This window comes from Grus americana, chromosome 25 (genome assembly GCF_028858705.1).
Source record: "Grus americana isolate bGruAme1 chromosome 25, bGruAme1.mat, whole genome shotgun sequence".
NCBI lineage: Eukaryota > Metazoa > Chordata > Aves > Gruiformes > Gruidae > Grus > Grus americana.
In genome coordinates this window covers 7,488,553-7,508,703 of record NC_072876.1, presented here as the reverse complement: position 1 = coordinate 7,508,703, position 20,151 = coordinate 7,488,553, and the positions used below count along the sequence as shown (strand labels likewise).

General features: G+C 62.4%; 2 protein-coding genes across 8 annotated transcripts; one reads left to right on the top strand and one right to left on the bottom strand.

Annotated features, from left to right (window-relative positions):
* The first annotated feature begins 435 nt into the window (after nucleotides 1-435).
* On the top strand, nucleotides 436-4,973 carry SMPD2 (sphingomyelin phosphodiesterase 2). Of its 3 annotated transcripts, none has more exons than XM_054803827.1 (11): nucleotides 436-507; nucleotides 1,465-1,569; nucleotides 2,019-2,115; nucleotides 2,237-2,313; nucleotides 2,585-2,678; nucleotides 2,765-2,854; nucleotides 3,170-3,252; nucleotides 3,465-3,597; nucleotides 3,671-3,775; nucleotides 3,857-4,013; nucleotides 4,224-4,973. In XM_054803827.1, the coding sequence occupies exons 2-11, from the start codon at nucleotides 1,520-1,522 to the stop codon at nucleotides 4,565-4,567; spliced, it is 1,230 nt and encodes a 409-aa protein (XP_054659802.1). In that variant the 5' UTR covers nucleotides 436-507; nucleotides 1,465-1,519; the 3' UTR covers nucleotides 4,568-4,973. The 3 variants fall into 3 exon arrangements, with proteins under 3 accessions (XP_054659802.1, XP_054659805.1, XP_054659803.1); XM_054803828.1 differs by having other exon boundaries at nucleotides 448-507; nucleotides 1,494-1,569; XM_054803830.1 differs by lacking the exons at nucleotides 2,019-2,115; nucleotides 2,237-2,313.
* Nucleotides 4,952-18,722, bottom strand: MICAL1 (microtubule associated monooxygenase, calponin and LIM domain containing 1). Of its 5 annotated transcripts, none has more exons than XM_054803812.1 (26): nucleotides 18,598-18,722; nucleotides 14,432-14,640; nucleotides 14,077-14,355; nucleotides 13,066-13,273; nucleotides 12,843-12,959; nucleotides 12,545-12,643; nucleotides 12,311-12,466; nucleotides 11,993-12,093; nucleotides 11,431-11,688; nucleotides 10,868-10,983; nucleotides 10,652-10,778; nucleotides 10,317-10,389; nucleotides 9,678-9,828; nucleotides 9,417-9,604; nucleotides 9,195-9,304; nucleotides 9,059-9,109; nucleotides 8,884-8,961; nucleotides 8,369-8,537; nucleotides 8,198-8,280; nucleotides 7,643-8,087; nucleotides 7,449-7,522; nucleotides 7,189-7,287; nucleotides 6,971-7,064; nucleotides 6,789-6,888; nucleotides 6,625-6,698; nucleotides 4,952-6,521 (listed from the first exon to the last, which is right to left on the bottom strand). In XM_054803812.1, exons 3-26 carry the CDS (start codon nucleotides 14,335-14,337, stop codon nucleotides 6,391-6,393), a joined length of 3,363 nt encoding a protein of 1,120 aa, XP_054659787.1. In that variant the 5' UTR covers nucleotides 14,338-14,355; nucleotides 14,432-14,640; nucleotides 18,598-18,722; the 3' UTR covers nucleotides 4,952-6,390. The 5 variants fall into 5 exon arrangements, with proteins under 5 accessions (XP_054659787.1, XP_054659788.1, XP_054659789.1 ...); XM_054803813.1 differs by lacking the exon at nucleotides 14,432-14,640 and adding an exon at nucleotides 14,641-14,768 and having other exon boundaries at nucleotides 18,598-18,688; XM_054803814.1 differs by lacking the exon at nucleotides 18,598-18,722 and having other exon boundaries at nucleotides 9,678-9,825; nucleotides 14,432-14,682.
* Between the last annotated feature and the right edge of the window lie 1,429 nt (nucleotides 18,723-20,151).

The window sequence follows — 20,151 nt, the reverse complement described above, 5'->3', positions numbered from 1 at the left end:
GATGCCATGGGGCCCTGGGGGATGCTCCTAAGGCGACTGGGAGAGGATGTCCCGGCACAAATGGGACATCAGGGAGGATCCCAGGGGCCTCCGAGGAGATGGAGGGAAGGGGCGAGTGTGTGTGTGTGTGCGAGAGAGAGAGGAGAGAGGGAGAGAGAAGGGGAAGAGCTGTGCAAAGCCACCCTTATCCCCGGTATCCCCCACCGTGCACGCGCCCAGGGCCACCTCGCCCCGCCTGCCAACGCACCCCATTACACTCGTCCCCTCCCTATCGCGCCCCACCATTTCCCCCAAGCATTTCCCCATCGCAGCCCATCCCCGTCTCCCTTGATCCTCCTCCGCACCCGGCCCGTTCCCGCCCGTGCCGGGCACCGCCTCCCGGGGCCGCCCCGACCCCTTCCATTCCCTTCCCTTTCCCTTTCCCTTTCCCTTTCCCCTTCCGCTCCGCAGCGCTGCTTGCCGGGACGTGTAGTCCCGTGGTCCCGCGCCGCTCCCGGCCCGCACCAGGTCTGCTCCCGCTCCGCTCCGCGCCCCGCCGCGGTCCCCGCCGATCGCTCCGTGCCCCGCTCCGCGCCCTGCCCCCCCCCCCCCCCCCGCTCCGCCTGTTGCTCCGCTCCCTCTCCCGGTTCCGCCTGTTGCTCCGCGCTCCCTCTCCCGGTTCCGCCTGTTGCTCCGCGCTCCCGTCCCAGCTCCGCGCCCCTCTGCGCTCCCCGCTGCCCGCCTGGTCCCTCGGGAAGCTGGGGAGAAGGGAAGCACTGCCAGCGGGGTGGGGGGAGGGACCCGGGAGGGCTCAGCCCCGGTAGGAGACGCCGGTATTAGCAGGGCGCAAGGACGGGATGAGCCGCTCGGTAATCCCACTGGGGCAGGCAGAGCCCGGCTGCCCGTCCCCGGCATCCTGGACCCCTGGGTCTGCTCTTTTGCACTTCTAAAATGGACAGTCTCCCCGGGAGAGAGGCGGGGGAGCAGCGGGGCTGGCAGAGCTGCCCCGCAGACAGCGCTGGGGCTGCTCCGGGAGCTGCTGGGTCCTCCGGAGTTTGGGGTCTTCAGAAGGATCCGTGGGCTTCCCAAGAGGGGAAGTGGGTGGTGGGGTGTCCCATGCACATGCCTCGCAGCACTGCTTTGAAACGGGGGTTTAAGTTCATCCAGGAACACGACTTGCTGACAGACAAAGGGTTTGAGCCCTGTACCCCATCCCTGTCCCACCAGTGTCCCCATTCATGGGATGGAGCACTCATGTGATTTGGGCATATGGATCCCTGTTTGGGGGCAAGCTGGGGTTCAGGGATGGGCCTTGTGGGTGGGAGAGGAGAGGATGATGTGGGCCACACCGGAGCACCCTGAGTGCTCCTCCCTCCTGGCCTTTGCCTTGGCTCGGCCCCTCCACCGTGGCAGCTGGGCTCCCCAGCTCTACCCTGCACCGTGCACCAGCTCCCCAGCGCTGTCACCCCAACCGGCTCCCCACAGGAACCCATCTGCCGGGTCTTGCCCCCCAGCCCCTGCAAAGCCCACCTGGTGAGCGATGGAGGGACATCCCACCCTGCAACTCCGCATCTTTGACCTTAACTGCTGGTGAGTCCAGAGTCCACTGGGGCCGCACTGAGCTGCACAGGTTGAGACAGGGATACCTGCATGGGGAGAGGGCCCCCCCCTTGGGGTCACCTTTGTGTCCCCTTTGTTTTGGGGTCACACCATTGTCCAAGCCCCAGAGGGTCACGAGGCGCTTGGCTGCGTAGTTCCCCCCATCCCCTCTGCACCTGCTCCTCCAAAAAAGGGCTTCCCGTTTGCACCCCAACCAGGGATGAGCTGCCTCAATTCTGCAGGCAGCAAAAGCTGTCCCCAGACAGCCTCTCTGCACATTCCTCTTGTTCCCGTGTCCCTGCATGGCCCTCTCTCCCTCCCCTCCCATCTCCCCCGGTCTGCATCCTGCCCATACCAGTAGCGGAGCCCTCTCTCCCCTGTTTTGGGTTCCGGCGTGCCCCGACAGCCCACATCACCCCATTTCCCCCCCTCTTCGGCAGGGCCATCCGCTATCTGAGCAAGCGGCGGCAGGAGCGTGTCCAGCTCATTGGGGACATGCTGCGCCGGGAGCGCTTTGACCTGGTGCTTCTCCAGGAGGTGAGGGCAGCCTGTGAGCAGAACGCACTCGTTCTCAGCCTGTGACCCGTGAGACGAGTGTGCCCATTCTCAGCCCATGAGATGAGGGTGCCTGTTCTCAGCCCGTCCTGCTGTTCTCCAGGTGTGGAGTGAGCAGGACTACAGCAACCTGAAGGTGAAGCTGGGAGGCTGCTACCCCTTCTCCCATTACTTCCGCAGGTGAGAGGGGCTGGGCCAGCCCCTCCCCCCCCCAGGGCTGTCCATGGGGTGGTGGCAGGGCTGTGCCACGTCCTTGGTGTTTGCCATGTGGAGAGACTGGTGCGGGTGCTGTAGGTCACCTCTGTGACCGTGGGAGACCCCATGCCTGGAGAGTGGCATGCTTATGGGAGCACACTGGGACCCAGGTGTCTGGGGAGCCCCCTTGGCTCAGGGCTGGGGGCAGCATAGAAGGGGGTCTGCACTTCCTCACTGTGCTTTTCCCCTCCTGCAGCGGGGTGATCGGCAGCGGCCTCTGCGTCTTCTCCAGGTTCCCCATCCTGGACACCCTCCTCTACCAGTACTCACTGAATGGGTACCCCTACATGGTGAGCGGGGGGGACGACACGGCACTGCAGTGCCTGGCCCCATGGAGCCATACCAGTCCTGACCCGCTCCTCTGCCCTTCTGGCAGCTCCAGCATGGGGACTGGTTCTGTGGCAAGTCCGTTGGCCTCGTCATCACTGAGATCTCTGGGATCGTCTTCAATGTCTATGTCACCCATGTGAGTGCCACAGGGACGGACCTGGCGTGGGGGGGATGATGGGGAGGAGGGGGATGAGTGGCCATACCCCTCCTTCGCTGTGCCCTTACTTTAATCACTGCTCTGCACTGTCTCTCACGGGACTATGCACTGATTTAATGAAATATTGCTCGGGTGAGGCACAGTGACCCACAGCCTGGCTGTGCAGCGGTGTGAGCATCCCAAGCTGACCCCAAAGGGACTGTGTAGAGGGGCTGGGTGGGTTTGCAGGGAGCCTAGGAGTGGGGCAGGCACTGGCATGGAGGTCACGGCCGCTTTGCCCTCCCCTGTTGCCAGCTGCACGCCGAGTACTGCCGGGAGAAGGATGCCTACCTGCCCCACCGCCTGGTGCAGGCCTGGGAGCTGGCGCAGTTCATCCGGTGAGCGGCTGTGGGGTGTCCTACAGGGTCCCCCCCCCACTGCGGGTCCCCAGGATGTGCATGGTCACCCCTGTCCCTGGGGCTTGCACTGCAGAGAGCTCCCAGTTGCACCAATCCCAGCCAAGAGTAAGGCTGGGGAGCACTGGGGAGGTCCCAGTAATCCCAGGCTGGGGCAGGGCGGGGAACGGGGTTAGTCGTCCTTGTCCCCACAGACACACGTCAAAGGCAGCTGACGTGGTGCTGCTGGGAGGGGACCTGAACATGCACCCCGAAGATGTGGGTATCCGGCTGCTGCGCAGCTGGACGGGGCTGCAGGACGCCTTCACTGAGGCCACATGCTTTGAGGTGAGCGACAGGGGGTGAGCGGGGTCCCAGGGTACACCAAGAGCCCCCCATCCACCCGGACACTTGCTATCAGGGCTGTGAGGATGGCTGCACCCTCGTCCCCAACAACTGCTTCACTGTCAAGACAGAGCTGATGCCCTTCCCACTGGGCATCCGCATTGACTACATCCTCTACAAGGTAATGGGGGGACCTTGGCCACTGGCTGCAGGTGGCAGGGAGAGGAGGCACCAGCATGACCCTCCCCATCCCCTCGCCCAGGCTGTCTCCAGCTTCACAGTGAAGTGCGAGGAGTTGAAGACCACCATGGGGACAGCCCCAGGCACGGACATCCCCTTCTCGGACCATGAGGCCGTGATGGCAACGCTGCACATCCAGAGGCAGGGACAGGCTGCTGGTGCCAGCCTCAGCACAGCCGGTAAGGTGGGGGCGTGCTGCCAGGGTCCCCTATGTGCCAAGGACTGATGGAATTGGATGGAATTTTTGGGGATGTTTCCCCTTGCTTAGGGTAGCCCTTTGGGGGGGGCTGCTTGTGGAGGGGTGCATGGACAGGACAGAGTGGCGGGGATGAGGAGAAAAGGGGTGCGGGGGGGGTGTCACCCTGCTGAGCTGCCTCTGTCCCCTGCAGAGCTGACACTGGCGGACGTGGTGACGGAGGCACGGACAGAGGTGGGCGTGGGGCTGCGTGCAGCACAGCGGCAGCGCTACTCCACGGGCAGGATGGCCGTGCTGGCCCTGCTGCTGCTGCTGCTGCAGGCAGTGGCTGCACTGGGCGCGCTGGCAGGGCTGGCGGCTGGGCAGCCCTTCCCAAAGCTCTCCTTCTCCCTGCTGGCCTTCCTCGCCATCGGTGTCCTCCTCCTCGCCACCAGCCTCCACCTCTTCCACACCATCGAGGTGAAGATGCTGCAGGGCACTGAGGAACAGATGCGGATGGTGCTGTGGGCACTGCAGGAGCATCCCAGTGATGGCTGAGCCAGGGCCATGGGTGTCCCACCATGTTACCCCAGCCCCATCCTGGCCCCTTTTGGTCCCTTTTTCTAGTTGACGTCTGGTTTTAGGCAAGCAGCGCTGTGGCTGGCTCAGTAGCGCAGGTTTTACAGCTGCCTCACTGGGTGAAATTAAGATTTTGGGGGCAGATTTGTGGCATTCACCCCTGTAGGAACCACGATGGAGGCAGATTTTAATTGCTGTTTTTTTTTAATACACCTTTTAATATACCTTTCTACCCAGAGGGACCTGCTGGCATGGGCCAGGGGGCTCGACAGGCTCAGCCTCCCCTTGCCCAGGGCGGCCTCGGCGGCTCCTGGTAAAAGCTGGCGACTGCTCTGGCAACCAAATTTGACTCGAATAGAAAATAAAGGTGGTGTTTTAGCCCTTGGCACTGGGCTGGGAAGATTTTATTGGAAGGGATAGGTAGGGATGCAGCAGGGTAGTAGGGCTGGTACAAATGAAAGGCAGATGGGAGGCTGTAGGGAGGCGCTGAAGGGAGCGGCAGGGCTGAGCGCGGGGGGGGGACAGGAGGGGTATCGCTAACAGAGGAACCCGTACCCGGGTCTCCCGTGCCCAACATGTCTAGGGCTGCTGTAAGCATCATTCAGCCATGGAGGCCACCCTGCAACAATCGGGGACTCTGGAAAGGTTGGAGGGGTTTGTGCAAAGGCCAGCATGGCATTGCCAAGCAGGAGAAACCCCAAAGGAGCAAGGAGGACACGGCTGCTGGCATCCCTTGTCCTCAGTGTCACACAGTGCCAGCCCTGGGCACAATCCCCTCAGGCAGCTGCTGGACAAAAAGCCCCTTCCCTGGCCCTGGGGCCTCGCAGGGAGGTTTCTGACCCTGGTTTCCTGCGGTGGCTGGGGACAGTGTGGAGGTGGCGCACTAAAGCAATGATGCAGAGCAGCAGGATCAGCCCAGTCTGCCCTTGACCCCACTCGTAGAACCAGATGTCACTGGCTGGGATGGGTGTCCCTGGAAGAGATGGATGTCCCAGGCTGGGATGGATGTCCTGGGTTAGGATGGATATTCCAGGCTGGGATAGATGTCCCAGGCTAGGATGGACGTCCCAGGATGGGATGAATATCCTGGGTTAGAATGGATGTCCTCAGCTGAGAAGGACATCCTGGGGTGGCTTCCAGGGGCTAGTCCTGACACTGCCTCTCCACATTTGGCATCTCCACTGTGACTCGCCTGTAGTGGCCACAGTCACATCCTTGCTGCAAGGAGCGAAGCCCTTTGGTGCCAGGCACATGGGGCTGACCGTGAGCCACCTCTCCCACCAGGAGCCTGTCCCAAGGCAGGCAGCGGTGCAGCTCCAGCACAAGAGGCTCTGCCAGACAAAATGCTTTCGATGCCATGGCCAAGCCTCCAGGCAGCATCCCCTCGAAGTGGTGATGGCTGTGGGACCTCCTTTGCCAGGCAAGACCCCACTTCCCTGTGGGGCTTCTTCCTCCTGTAGCAAACCCCGGGCAGAGCTGCTGCAGCCCTTGTGTTTCGTAGCCCCCTGCAAATCTTGTTTTGAAGCAAGCACAAGGCAAAGACAATCCAGCCAAGCGTGGGGATGCTGTCTCTGCACCCCAAAGCTGGGGTGCTCCTTGGTGTCTCCCCATACAGACATCCACCAGCAGGTTTGGCCCCTCCACAGGAGGCTTTGGCAAGCGGGGACCTGGATTTGCCGCAGCAGCTGCCTGCAGCAGCTCAGGCATCACTACCTTCAGAAGCAGCTCAGGGTGATGCTCGGCTGGGGGTGGACCACTCATCCCCCCCAGGGAGGAACCGGCAGGTCCTGGGGCTGCATGGATCAGGCCTGCAGCTCGCTGAGCCGCTTCTCCTCCTGCATGTGGATAAGGACGTTGCGCTTGTTCACCACGTCCAGCAGCTGCGCCAGGATCTTCTGCTCGGCTGCACGATCCTCAGGTGTCTTCAGGGATTCTGCAGGAGCAGGGGGCTGGAGCAGGGCTGAGTGGGCCACAACCCTGGTCCCGCTCCCCCCACCATGCACAGAGAACCCCCCCCAGCATGTGCTGGCACTCACCCTCCTTGTTCATGTAGCACCGGAGCTTCTGGTCGAGCTGCCACTGCTGCTCCTCCAGCTTCAGCTCCTGCACTCTGCAAGGAGGAAAGGGGGGTGCTGGGCTTGGGGGGCTGGGGTGAGCCAAGTCCCCACAGCACCTGGGGAGCATCTCCCCAAAGCCTTACGTGATCATGAGGTCCGACTCCTCGGACATCAGGCTGTTCTTCTTCTGGACCAGGTACAGCAGCTGGTTCATCCACTGCGTCTTCTGGTCAGCCAGGGTGCCTGCAGGGCAGCAGAGGGGGCATGAGCAGGGCACAGACCCCCTGGACACCGGATCACAGTGTCGTGTCCACCCTGGCCTTACCCTCCTCATCCCGGAGTAACTTCTCCAGCTTGATGCCCTGCTGTTCCAGCTCCCGGAAGGTCACCTCGATCTCCTCCAGCCGCCTCTGGATGGCCTGCAGGGGAAGGGCAGCACTAGCCCGTGGGCTGGCACCTCCTGGCACGCAGCCACCAGCAGCAGGATGGAGGCGATAGGGCATGTCATCAGGGTGAGGACCCAGATCTCCCCCATGGGGCTACCTGGGCTTTGCAGAACCGCTTCATCTGGGCTTCCCTGGCCCGGCGGGTCAGCGTGCGCTTCCAGGTGGGGTATTTCTCCTCTTCCCCGAGGTCCAGGCACTGCGATGGGATGGTAGCAAGGGCAGGGGGTCAGTCCCTGCGCTGGGCACCTCCTGCCTCGGCAGAGCCAGAGCCGATGACTTGGTGAGAGGAGACACCAGCAAGAGCCCCAGCCACCACCCCGGCTGGTGAGGCCACTGCTGCTCAGGGAAAGCTCTCACCGACTCTGCCACGATGCCAAGGTCTGTGCCTTCCTCCTCCTCCTCCTCCTCCTCACTGTCACTCTCCTCCAAAGCTGTCCCAAGAAAAGAGTCATTTCAGGCTGGTGCCTCACGAGCAAGACATGGGGCATGGCAGGGTACCAGAGGGACCCACAGCCCTGCTCGGCTGGAGACTCCAGCTTGCAGCCACCTACCTTCCTCCACAGCTATTTCCTCCTCCTCCCAGACATCTTGTCCCCGCCACGGGGCAGGGACGACCTCAGGTGCTGCTTGGAGCCGCAGACGAGCCGGCTTTGGCGGCGGCTCAGGCTCCGCTTCACTGGTGAGGTTCAATGTGGACAGACTGAGCTTCTCCAGGGGTGTGAGGATGATCTTCCTCCTGCTCCTGCTTTCCTCACCCTCCACTGCCGTCCCTTGGGGATCAGGTCCAGGACCCTCCTCCTCCATCACATCCCCCCAGGGCTGTGCCAGCAGCTCCTGCTTCTCCATGTTACCAGCATCTGCAGCATCCTCCACTGCCCCAGGCTCTCCTGCAGGCTGTGGGGCTGCCTGCAGGGGCTGTGGGAGGCCAGGTGCCCCCTCCTCGGGGGACACACATGGGCTCCCAGCATCCGAGGGTGGCTGGGTGGCAGCGGCATCCTAGGGCAGAGCCAGTGGCAGAGAGGTGATGCGGCATGGGGCCATGCCCAAGCATCCCCCTCTGCCTTCTGCCTTTCCCCCATCGTCTATGGGATTGCATGGTGACTTACCCCATCGGGCAGCGCCGGGGGCTCATCCTGGGGCAGGTCCATGCTGGGGAGATTGGGGTAGTGAAGCGAGCAGTAAAAATGACCTGGGGGGGGGGACCCAAACTCATGTGCCAACCTGCAAGGTGAAGAAGCCTTGCCCTGAGCATCCCTTCTCCCCAAAACCCGCCTCACCGTCCTCCTCGTCGAAGGTGTAGTCGCCCAGGCGCAGGGTGGCCCCGCACTGCCGGCACTGGAAGCAGCCACGGTGGAAGAAGCGTCCCTCAGCACTGGCTCGCTCCAGGATGTAGACGCGGCGGCCGCAGAAGTAGCAGGCGTCGCTGCTCTCCCCGCGGGCTGGCAGCTGCAGGGGAAGAGGACAGGTTGGGGTGGCACCAGGGTGCTGGCACCCACCCTGCCTGGGGCTTTGCCAGCAGCCCAAGGGGCTCCGGGGAGGGAGGCTTTGCCCCTTGTGCAGAGGTGGGTTTGGGTGCTCGGGACAAGTTTGCTGGCACCAGCAAGGGAGTGGCAGGTCTTGGCTCTGGAAAACCAGTTGGGTCAGGAAACAAGCAGGGAGGAGCCAGGATCCCGTGGGCGTTCGCTTGCGCAGCCCTGGTCTCAGCCCTTGGCTCAGCCCCACCAGCTGCCAGTGCCCCCCAAACACCCACCGGGAGCTGGACCCCCCACCCCAGGGTGACACAAGGACCGACCTGCCCTGGGTCCATTGTGGTGGTTTGCGGTGGCTCGTAGGCACCATCCAGAGTGTCTCCATCCAGCCCTGCATCCAGCTATGAGCAACCCGAGGGGAGGATCAGCCCCCCGCTCTCTCCCCGGGATGGCTGCACCCCAGCAGAGCATCCCCTGAGGTGCCCGGGGCAGACCTACCTCGGTGTCCCTGCGGCTCCTCTTGGCCTCAGAATCCTTCTGGGCACTGTCCTGCAAATGCAAAGGAGGTGGCTAGGATGGGGAGGGGGACACAGTTTTGGGGTGTCTTGAGGATCTAGGTGGGGAGGGCCCTCACCTGGACGCGCTTGTGTGTCAGGTTCCGGCTCTTCTGCAGCTTGCTGAGAAAGAGGATGGCCCCTCGCGTGCCCCGGGGAGACAGTGGCTTCTTGCTGACCTCCTCCGCTTCTGCACAGAGGGGACACGGCCACGCTGGTGGGACCCACCCTACAAAGGAAGGTGGGGCACCCAGCCAGCCCTGATGGGGCTCAGTGTAGGATAACCCCCCAAAATCTCACACCTGGAGAAGTCTTGAAAGCTTCATAAAACTGGCTGAGGTAGGTGATGAGCCCCAAGCGGTCAGGCTCTGCCATGGTGGCCATCTCGGTGCTGGAGAGGACAGGCTGGATGCCCAGCTCCTGCTCCGCCATGTCCAGCATCATCTGGTGGGTCCGGATGGGATCCTGGGGGTCCAAGGAGTCAAAGTCCCTGCGAGGAGACATGGGTGCCATCAGGGTGGGCTCTGCTGGGCGGAGGGTCCCGGGGGGTCCCAGGCACTCACACCAGGTCGGGGCGGAAGCGGTGGATGAGGGCACAGAGGGCCAAGCCACTGGTCCAGGAGGTGGTGAAGTCGGTCACCGCCACGCCATGATACCCGGCCGTGCTGGCCTGGCACCAGCTCAGCAGCTCTTCGTAGGTGTCTCCGGAGACTGCTGGGGAGGCAGCACACGTGTCCCCCTCCCAAAGAGGCAAGGGACAACCACTTCAGCCCGCTCCCCCCTCCCAACATCAGTGCTTTAGAGGGGAAGGGGTCCCATGGGCGTGACATGAGACCCCCTCTGCCATGCAACCACCTCCCAAGGCTCGATAAATGGGTTGATAAAGCATCTGCCAGCATATTTCAAGGCTCAGCATCAGTGTAGGCAAAAAGAAGGGGGACAGCCTCCCCCCACAGAAGGTAGCTGGGGGGCTGTGTCCCCAGAGGGTCCATGGGCAGAGGGAATGGAAACCACTGGTGCCACCGGGACGGAAACGCAGCCGCTGCTGGGAGGAGCATGGTGGCCAGCTGGACACCGGCCAGGGCTCGAGAAAAGAAGCATGGGGAGGAAAATCAAAGCAGGAGCCGCTCTGGCACAGGCTGCCGGGAGGAATGGGGGGTCCTGTAGCCAGGGGGGGCCGGAGCAGGACCAGCTGTTCCTACCAGTGCTGAGCCGGTTGTCACTCTTCCTCTTGTGGTCCACCTCCACCATGCCTACGAGGTAGAGGTCCCGAACCTGCCAGTGGGGACACACCGGTGGCAGGTCACCACCTGCACAGAGCCAGTGCAAGGAGCTGACTCCAGCAAGGGGGACACCCGGACACCCCCACACCTCCCTAGAACCACCCGCATCTGCAACAGGCAATGCATTAAATGCCCTGGGGACCAGCAGCTTCAGCCCCACACCCTTTGGAGGGGACCGTGCAAATTGGTGTTACCCTGATTGCCAGGGAGGTTGGGCTGGATGGCTGCCCCGTGGCGGGACCTGGGCTGGGTACCTGGCTGGCTTTGATGGCCTGCAGGTTGATGTTAGGGTAGCGCGTGGCCGGGTCGATGCTGTACTGGCTGATGTTCTTGTTGGTGTTGTCGGGGGAGGTCTGCGAGAGGAGCTGGTAGATGCTCTCCCTGGGTGCAAGGGACAGGGCTGGGCTCAGTGCCACCATCCTTGCCTAGGTCCAGGTCCAGGACTAGCCCAGTAGGACAGGGACACTCACCTCTCAGCCAGCACCTCCAGTGGGGGAGTCCCAGCTGCCCACCGCCGCACCATCCACGCTGCATCAAAGGCGGCAAGGAAGCCCCTGGCCACGCCAGTGCCCAGCGGCCAGAAGGGCTGCAAAGGGAAAGGCAGAGAGAGACCGGGCTGGAGACGTGTGGCCGGTCAGGGCAGCTGGGAGGAGGTTGGAAGCTGCTGGGCTTGGCCCGGGATAAAAGTGGGGAGTGGCAGCGGGACGCACAGGGAACGGACGGGTGGCTATCTCCTCCCTGGCCCCACAGCTGAGCTGATGCTGATGCTGGTGTGGATGTGTCTGGGGAGGAGCTAGGCTGCTCCTCCACCCTGAACCCCTCCCTGCCCAGATCTCTGGTGAGGGCTGGGGAAGGGGATAACCCCACCAAAGCATCCTGCTACCAGGACATGGGGAGCCTGCCTCCAGGGATGGTGTGCACTGGGCACGTGGGGTGAGAAGCGCTCAGGAAGGGGGAATATATTGTGACCAATGCATCTGGCAGGGAGAGGGGAAACTGAGGCGCATGGTGGTGCTGCAAGCTGGACTCTCACCTCCACCAAGCAGTCGCCCACCAGCCCAAGGAGCACACGGGCTCCATTGTGCTCCCGCACCAGCGCCGCATTCTCCGAGCGTGTCATGCAGGTGAAGTCGAACACGTCGACGTCCGGCAGGTCCCGGTGATTGAGGGCAAACTCCAGCTCGGGCAGACGGTAGTTGGTGGAGAAGTTGGCGGCTTCTTTGGCGTAGCTGAGGAGCGCATCCTGGTTCACGTTCTCTGGGGACAGGAGGCTCTCGATGTCCGCTTTGTCCTGCAGGGATGGGGTGAAGCCGGCTGGGATGAGGGAGGTGCTATTTGCCCCCCAGCCTGGGTGCAGCCAGCTCTGGGGTGAAGCTGTGCCACCAGACTTGGGGCTGTGGGCCCCCCAAAAGGAGGGCCATCTCCAAAAGGAGATTTTCCCACAGCACGGGTCACTGGCACAGGCAATGGCTGCTGAAGCCCCCACCATTGCAGGAGTGCACAGTCAAACCAGCACCCATGATTTGCATCCCACCCTCCAGGCTTTCAGCCACCCATGACTATGGGATCCCAGGGCCAGATCCTGCCTTCCTCACCTGGAGGATGACCCCCTTCTTGAGCAGGCTCTGCTTCTTGGCTGTCATGACGAAATAGTGAGTATCATCCTTGTAGTAGACAATGTTTTCCAGGTCGATGCCTGGTGATCGGGAAGGGGATGAGCTGAGCCATGGGGCAGAGCCGGGGCCACGGGGAGCCCCTGCACCGGGCTCAGCCACCAAATGTCCCCTGCAATGGGGCACCATGCGGGGACATGCATCCCACCACAGAGGGGAAATCCCAGGGCTGAGCCTCCAGTTGCACTGGGGAGGACGGGGACCCCTGGGCACCCCCACGCAGGGGCTGGGACCACCAACCTGTTTTGTTGTAGAGGTTTTGGAAGAACTTCTGGTTGTAGATTCGGGCCACGCCACTGATCTCGGCCACCTCCACCTCGGCCTGGCTGTGGCGGTTGATGAAGTTGGTGGTGATGCCAATGGCCAGCTTCCCTCGCGTCTCCTTCCGTTTGAACCCTGCGGGCAGGGAGAGGCATGAGCCCCCACCTGGCCCCCCATACCAGTCCCAGAGGTGCAGGGACCCCCTGCTGTCACCTTCGGGGACAAATTTGCCGCCACCAGCTGAGATGAGGACATCGAACTCATAGTGGCTGAGGGGAGAGGAGCCAGGCTGCAGCACAGCCCGCCAGCCGCCTGTGGGGAGAGGGACAGTCATGAGCGTGCTGGGTCTCAGCTGGAACCTGCTTCAGGGTCAGGGGAGAGGGTTGCACCCCATCCCCCCCCCAAAAAAAGGCATGCCCCAGGCTAGCAGAGGGACTGAGGGGCTCAGAGTGGCCACCTGCAGCATCATCCTTGTCCTGGGGATGCCACCCACCCTGTAGCAATGCCTTACCCTGTCCGCCTGCTTTGCCTGTGGGGGGGATGAGGCCCTTGAAGTGCACATTGATGTGCACCTCCACTCCCAGGAGCAGAGCCACCTTCAGCAGGATCAGCTGGAGCTGCCGGATACCTGGGAGGGGGAGAGGGGACACTCAGGGCTGCACCCCCCAGTCCCTGGACTCCCTACAGTGGGGGGACCCCGAGGGTGCGGAGCTTGGCCCTCCCCCAAAACTCACTGATATGGTCCAGTGTGCCGGTGCAGAAGCGTCCATAAAACTTCTTGGCTCCCAGCGCCCGCAGGTCGTGGATGGTGAAGGGCCAGAGGTGCAGGACATTGTTGCGGGAGAAGGAGTCCCGCTTCTCCAGCAGCACCACGCAGGCGCCCAGCAGGGCCAGCTCGATGGCTGCCCGCAGCCCGCAGGGACCAGCCCCCACCACCAGGCACTGCGAAGGAGACGGGTGGCATGAAGGTGATGGGCACCCCCAAAAGAGCAGGGGTTTAGGTAAATCCCCAGGGAGCTCAGCACCACCACAGGCAGCATGTCCCCCCTTCCCCTGGTCAGGACCTGGCCCTCCCCGCTATTCCCCTTTTCCCCTGGGCTGTAAGCACTGCTTCTTCCTGCAAAGCAGGGTGCCCTGTGGGGTGCTCCCTGCCTCCGCAGCTGCCTGAACCTTGCCTTCAAAAGGGGCAATGGCAGCAATTAAAGTGCTCAGCAAGATAAGGTGTGCACGTCTCCTGCCTGCTGCAGCCCAGGAATGGGGAGATTTCGCCAGCAACAGGCTTAAAACCAGGACTCAGGTTTGATCTTCTGCCAGTCCCTGCACAGGACTGGGGGGACGATGGGGCACCAGCAGTGGGGACAAAAGCCATTAGCTCTGAGATACGGGGACAGAAATAGGGTCCCACAGCCCCAGGAGACATCCTACCCCAGCACACTCCTGTCCCCCAGAAAAGGTTCGGCAGGTGTCTCTGCTCCTTTGCAGACCCCCACGGGATGTCCCCAGCGAGGAGCAGCTGGGTGGAAGAAGGATGCCACTGGCTGGGTGGCACCAAGGTGACATCACCCCATGGGGAGGGGAGCATGCTAATTAATACCCTGCCCCATTAAATCCCATCAGCCTCCCGCCCAGCACATCTCACATCCTCCTGGGGTGGGGGCCAGGGTGCTCCAAGGGATGCTCTCACTGTGGGGACAAGGACGCAGGGCAAGGAGGGACCCAAACCCCGTGCCCTGTGTTCCCAGTACCTTGGTGCTGGCACAGGCTGTGCCCTGGTTGTAGTCCTTGTGCCCGGCTTTCTTATCCAGCTTGCTCCACAGGGCCTTGGCACTCCAGTAGTTGAGAGAATCCCTGAGGCCATGGTAGAGCTGCAGCCCATTACCCTGCAGCCCCAGTCGCTGGCACAGCTCCCTAAAACAGTCCAGCACCTCCCGGCACTCTCTGGCATGCAGGAACCTCTCGAAGATGGCATGGGCTGGGTTGCCCGGCTCATCAGCCGGCACACTCATCCCGCTTCACCCAGCAGCCTGGCAAGGGATGGCAGAGATAAGTAGAGGGGGGACCCTCCCGGACCCCCATCCTCAAGCCCATCTGATACCAGACCTGGCGTCTCGGCGTGAGGTTTTTCTAGTTGGGGGTGTTGTTGGGTGATGGTGCTACTGAAATCAGGGCCCCTTCCGGCAGCAGCTGGTGGAGCCTCCCCCGGGTGCTGCACCCAGTGAGCCACGGTGTCACCCTGCCGTGGTGACGTCAGGGGAAGGGACGGGGAGGGCTGTGGTGGCAGCAAGCGGCTTCCTCCCTATGGCGTGTACCTGCAGTGGCCAAGAGCAGAGCGAGGTGTTTTGGAGCAAAGATGTCACTTCCTTCCTCTTCATCCTCGGCCTCGCTGGGGGAGCGCAGGGGAAGGGGGTTCTGGCCGCAGGGGCAAACCACAGCTGCCCTGAAAGCCAGCAAGACCCAGCCCTGGGGCAGGAGGGAGCAGGATTGGACCCATCCCACCAGCCTGGCTTTTGCAACCAGAGTGGGGTGACTTCCCCCCCCCCCCGCCCCCTGCCTCTGCCACTCCTGGAGCAGGGCGGAAGCAGATTAGCACAGAGGAAGCACCAGTGAGGAAACCAAAAAAAGCCAAACCACCATACAAACGGCCCCATCATGCCAGGGAACCTGTGGGAGGAGGGTTGCAGTGCATTCCGCCGCAGGCACCCCAAAAACCCCCTGCCCTTGGCATCTCTCAAGGGACCAGTGCTCCTTGCATCTGCCTCCCACTCCTGGCACCATCCCTCCAGCACTGTCCCATGCTACCCTCTGTATTGCCAGCCCAAGCACAAAGCACAAAGCTTTGCCCCTTTCCAGTGGCTGCCTCCAAGCCATGGGGCTGGGAAAGCCCCCCCAGCCCGGCAAAGCAGTTGGTGGAGACGTGGCGCTGCCAAGAAGGAACCGGTGGAAAGGCTCAGGAAACTGGAGCGCTTCTACCTTTGAACTGTCGCTCTTTGCCCTCTCGCCGCTCGGTGTTACCATCGGGCACGCGACAGCACTCCAAAGGCAGCAGCCAGCCCCGCAGCAGGACACCGGAGGGGGAAGGGCACTCACTGCACCCGAGCTAAGCTGCCCTTGGTGGGGCAGAGGAAAGGAGGCGTTTAAGCCTGAGCTTAAATTTTGACTGGAAAGCCCGAATTCTAGCTGGGTTTCAAGTTCAGTCTCGCTCCAGCTGCTTCTGACACCAGCATGGCACTCGCAAGACCAGCTGGAACCGCAGAGGATGCAAAGCACTTCTGCAGGTCACCTTCCGTCCCCAGTATCACAGCCAGGAAATCTTGGCATTTTAATCTCTTCCTTTCTGTGCAGAAAGGTAAAGCATCCAGCCAGGACAGAGCAGGAACAGGCACCCACAAGTCCCCAGAGCAGCAGCATGGGGACAGAGGACACGACTGATGCATTCATGATGTGGCTGTGAGACCCGGGGAAAGATTTCTGCTCTTCCCGAGTGGTGCAAGCCCTTTGGCCCTGCCAGCAGGACTGAATGAGGAGCCTGGGAAAACTGAGGCATTGCTGCAAACCTCACTGGAGTGCAGGCATGCTGTCCCACCAGCCATCCATCCTCCCACAGGAGACTGCCCAGGCAGCTGCACTGCATAGCTGAGCTCCAGTGCCCAGCGCTGCCCGGGCACGATGAGATTTCCCCCAGGAGTTCAAGTTACTGCACTGGCGCCTGCCAAGGCCACCACCATGCAGCAGCCCCAGGCAATGGGGCAGAGGCAGCTGTCCGGGCTGGGAGCAACCACTCCAGCATCACCAGCCCCTGGCTCCAAAAAAAACCCCACATCTCAAGGCCTCGATTCCCACCAGACATGATGCTGAGGGGAGCACACCACCCAGAAAAGCTTTCCAGCACCAGTGCTTTGTCAGGGAGACTCAGAGGAGGCAGAAGAACACAAGCCTTGTGTTACACTAAGTTTCCTACGGAAACAACACTCGTGCCAACACACCACATCCCCTTTGGCATGCTTGAACCCCCCTGACAATTGCAAGCAAGGACAGAAACCCCCACAGATATGTAGTTCCTGCAGGTTTGATGCAAATAAACAGCTTTCAGCCCAAAAAAGCCAATGCCAGCAGAAGAGGGCACAGGACTGAGCCAGGCTGCCTCTGGCTCCGCTCTCCCCATGAACGCCTTTTGCATTTCTTCCTTTAAAACTGCTCCTGCAAACTGGAGGGAGGAGGTGGGGGGGTTGCAGCCAGCCCTGACTCAGCTCATGAAGGGTCTGGTTGGGGTGGCTGCAGACATGCAGCCTACATGGACATCACCCAGGACCAGCACATGTGGAGCATCCCTGGAACAGGGACACCCCGTCCTGCTTTGCAGGTCAGAGTCTCCCCCTGCCCTTGCACAGAGAGAAGGAGCTCCTTGGGAGATGGTGGGGGGAGTCACCCCGGGGGGTGCTGGGCTGCTGGTGAGCTCACGTGTCTCCCAGGCACGTGGAAATGGGGTGGGAAAGGACATGGCTCCATATGGAGCTAATGAAAGCTGGGAGGATTTCCAGGAGCAGCAGATCCCCTTCCAGCTCAGCCTCTTGCCTTGCTGCTGCGCCGGCTCCCAACATGTGTGGGATCCAGCTTGGAGACCCCCAGGCTGGGCTGCTGAGCTGGGCTGGACCCCAGGGAAAGTCCTTCCAGCAACTTTGGGGATGGCCCCAAGGCCGGTGGGCAGGATGGAGGGTTTCTTGTGGCTGTTCAGCTTGACCAAAGATCCTGCTTTCGACCACTGGCTGAGCCAGGCCGGTGTTGGGAAGGGGCAAAGGCGGCAGGCGCTGCTCTTCCCGGTGTTACTGTGCTCAGGAGAAACGTCCCAGGCATGGAACCAGGCAGGGAGATCACCTTGGCCGACCCCATGTAAACCTGCCCTAATTTGGATGGGTTTTAATCCTTGGAGGCAGGGGAAAAATACCTATTGGCTCCTCTGGTTTGAGCCAGGGATGTGGGTCCATGGGTACACCCCAGCTGAGCCCCCCGTTAGCAAGCCTCCAGCATGGAGCTGCAGGGAGAAGGGCTAAGGAGGGGGGACAAACCTGCCACCAGCACTGTTGAGGGCAGAGGCTGGCAGCTGCAGGGACAAGGTGTCATGGTGTCAGGGACGGGGGTTCCCTTTCAAGGGTGCATAACCTCCCCTCTGGAAAGCACATGCCAAAATCCCCACGCCCCCCCCCGGAGTTGCAGGTCCCAGCCTCAGCTCCTGCAGCCGCCGGGAGCAGAAGTGGGCACTTCTCTGGGGTGTTTTGGCATTGTCCTTTGCAGGGGATTCACAAGCCATAGCCCGGCCACAGTCCAGGGAGCCCCAGGCAGAGACAACACTTGGGGGGAGCAAACCTGCCCCCCCTTTTTGGCTGCTCAGCTTTGTCCCCCTGCCCAGCACCAGTCCCACGGATGGAGTTGCCTCTTGCAGCCAAATTTCAGCACGAGGGGAACTCTGCGCAAGGCCAGGCTTTGCATCCATCATCCTTTTTGTCCTCCTGCTTCTTCACCCCCAGACTGAGTTGTCCCAGAAGGGCCTGCAGGAGATGTGTCTCGGGGTCTGGTGATGAGCCCCCAGGTTCAGTTACCCAAATGTCCTGGGGCCTTCATCCACCCCTGCCACAGGGGCTGAGGAACGTGTCCCCTGGCCTCAGCCCTGGGATGGGGCACAGCCCCGAACTCCCAGCTGGGGCTTGCTACCAGGGACCCATGGAGCATCCCTCCCCCTGCACCGGGTGGAGGGGCCGGGATGGGGAAAAAGCACTTAGCAAAGCTCTTCCCACCCTGTCCCACTCAGCACTGGGAGCACTAGTGGTATGGGAATGGAGTGAAGGTGGGGGGGGCGCGACGACACGACTGCTCTCTTTTCCCTTTGCCCGGGGGGTAGCAGAGCCCAAGGGCTGGAGGGGAAAAGCAGCTAGGACGGGGACGACCCCCGGGAGAGGCTCTGGGGAGGGGGCAGCCGGAGACAAAGTGCCGTCCCCACCACCGAGCATCCCCGCTCGGCATCTGAGCGCCCATACTCCCCCCAGCATTCCAAAATCACCCCTCGGCTTTGTCACACCCCCCCCCATCCACAGTTTGCGCTGCAGGGCGGGGCCCGGTGCGATGCTCTCCGCGGGCGGAGGGGACCGGCCGGCGGGATGCCGTCCCCTCCGTGCCCGCATCCGAGCGGGGGAGGGACACGGGGGTGGGGGACAGCAGTGCCCTGACCTACCCCCCCCCCCCGCGGTTCACACCCATCCCCGCCCCCTACTCACCTCCAGAGCCTTTCAGAGTGGGAAACTGAGGCACGGCCCGGGGAGATGGGGAGGGGCTCAGAGCTGCTTGCAGCCGGGCGAGGGCGAACAGGAAACGGGCTCCGGCTCCGCAAGCAGCTGCCGGCTGGCTCTCCCCTCCCCCCCTTCTCCTCCCCTCCCCTCCCCCACGGCCGGGGGGACCCAGGCGTCCCGGCTGCTGGAAGGCGGTGCTGGGAGCAGCCCCAGCTCCTGCCGGGGCGCGTAGGGGCGGCCCCCGGGGCGCTCCGGCTTTGTGCCGCTGCAATTGGATTTTTGCAGTGCTGGAGGCTGAAACACCGCCACCCCACCCCGCCATCACCGTCCCACCGGCGAGTGGCAGCCCTGCCCTCCCCACGCTGCACCGGGAGGTTTGGAGCAGGGGATGCACAGGGCAACTCCGGCTGTTTGTCGTTTTGGTTTGGTTTTTTTTAAATTTTGGGGTGAGAAAGCGGTCTTTTCGCAAAGCAAACTATAAGATTCGGGTGATGAAACTAAACTGCTTTGCTTTCTCTTCTGGCCGCTGTGCCGTACGTCCCTCTGCAGCCAGAAATAGAGGCCAGGAGGGCACTGCGGGCAGGGGGGACCTGCTCAATGCCATCTCCAGACCCCAACCGGTGTCCCAGACCACCACAGTCCTCGTGGAAACTTTTGGGATTATGTTTCCACCTGGGTCCCCCAGGTGGGAATGTCCCCAGTGGGGTGAAGGTACCTTGGGGCAGAGGATGGAGCTGCCAGGGTCACTGAAGATTGTTCCCGGCCGGGTGCTTTTTGGGGCTTTCTGGTGGCAGCATCCTCGGGGTGCTGCTGGCCACTTGCCACATGCTGGGGCAGGTGTCACGGTGAAGGGGCTCGTGGGCTGGTGACACACGGGGACAACCTGCCATGAGGCTGGGGATGGTGACTCAAGGACACGGGGCAAGCTGGCACACAGGGCGGGGGTTACGTGGGCCGCCCATGAGTCACCCGTGGCACTACTGGCAGCCATGGTGAGCTGGGCCGTCCAGCCCAGCACCTCCATCTCCCCTTCCCAGGGGTCCCGATGCCAACCCTCCCACCACAGCTCCCTCCTGCAGCTTGGCCCAGGTGTTTCAAACCCGCTAGCCCTCCGCAAAGCTGCTGGGTGCAGACACAGAGGAGCCCACCTGCGTTTTGGGGCCACAAGAGGCCAGGGCAGACGTGGAAACTGGGCGTCTGTGTCAAACCAGGCGATTTTCCTAGGCGCCGGAGTGGTCGGAAAGAGCTCCCTCTGTTTGTGAGCTCTTTGTGGTGCGATGGGAAAGTCTGAACACTGACCGGCTCCTTCCAGAGGGATCTTTGTCCCACAGGCAGCAGCAAACGAGCATTAGATCTTAATTACAGCTCTCCAGGCAGCAGAGACCCAGGATGTGCTGTGGGGCAGGGTGCCTGGCCAGCACAGTGGGACACAGCTCTAACACAAACCTGCCAGCTGTGGGCAGCCTGGTCTCTGTCCCCAGCACAGGGGGACGTGCGGTGGCATCCCTGCAGCCCTCAGTGTGCCAAGAGAACGGGCAAACT

Coding starts and splice junctions, on each gene's coding strand:
- SMPD2 (XM_054803827.1), top strand. CDS start 1,520: ATGGAGGGACATCCCACCCTGCAACTCCGCATCTTTGACCTTAACTGC. Junction 2,679..2,764: donor TGAATGGGTACCCCTACATG/GTGAGCGGGGGG, acceptor CCCTTCTGGCAG/CTCCAGCATGGGGACTGGTT. Junction 2,855..3,169: donor TCAATGTCTATGTCACCCAT/GTGAGTGCCACA, acceptor CCCTGTTGCCAG/CTGCACGCCGAGTACTGCCG.
- MICAL1 (XM_054803812.1), bottom strand. CDS start 14,337: ATGAGTGTGCCGGCTGATGAGCCGGGCAACCCAGCCCATGCCATCTTC. Junction 8,281..8,368: donor CACCTTCGACGAGGAGGACG/GTGAGGCGGGTT, acceptor CCCCCCCCCCAG/GTCATTTTTACTGCTCGCTT. Junction 6,522..6,624: donor GTGCTACATGAACAAGGAGG/GTGAGTGCCAGC, acceptor CTGCTCCTGCAG/AATCCCTGAAGACACCTGAG.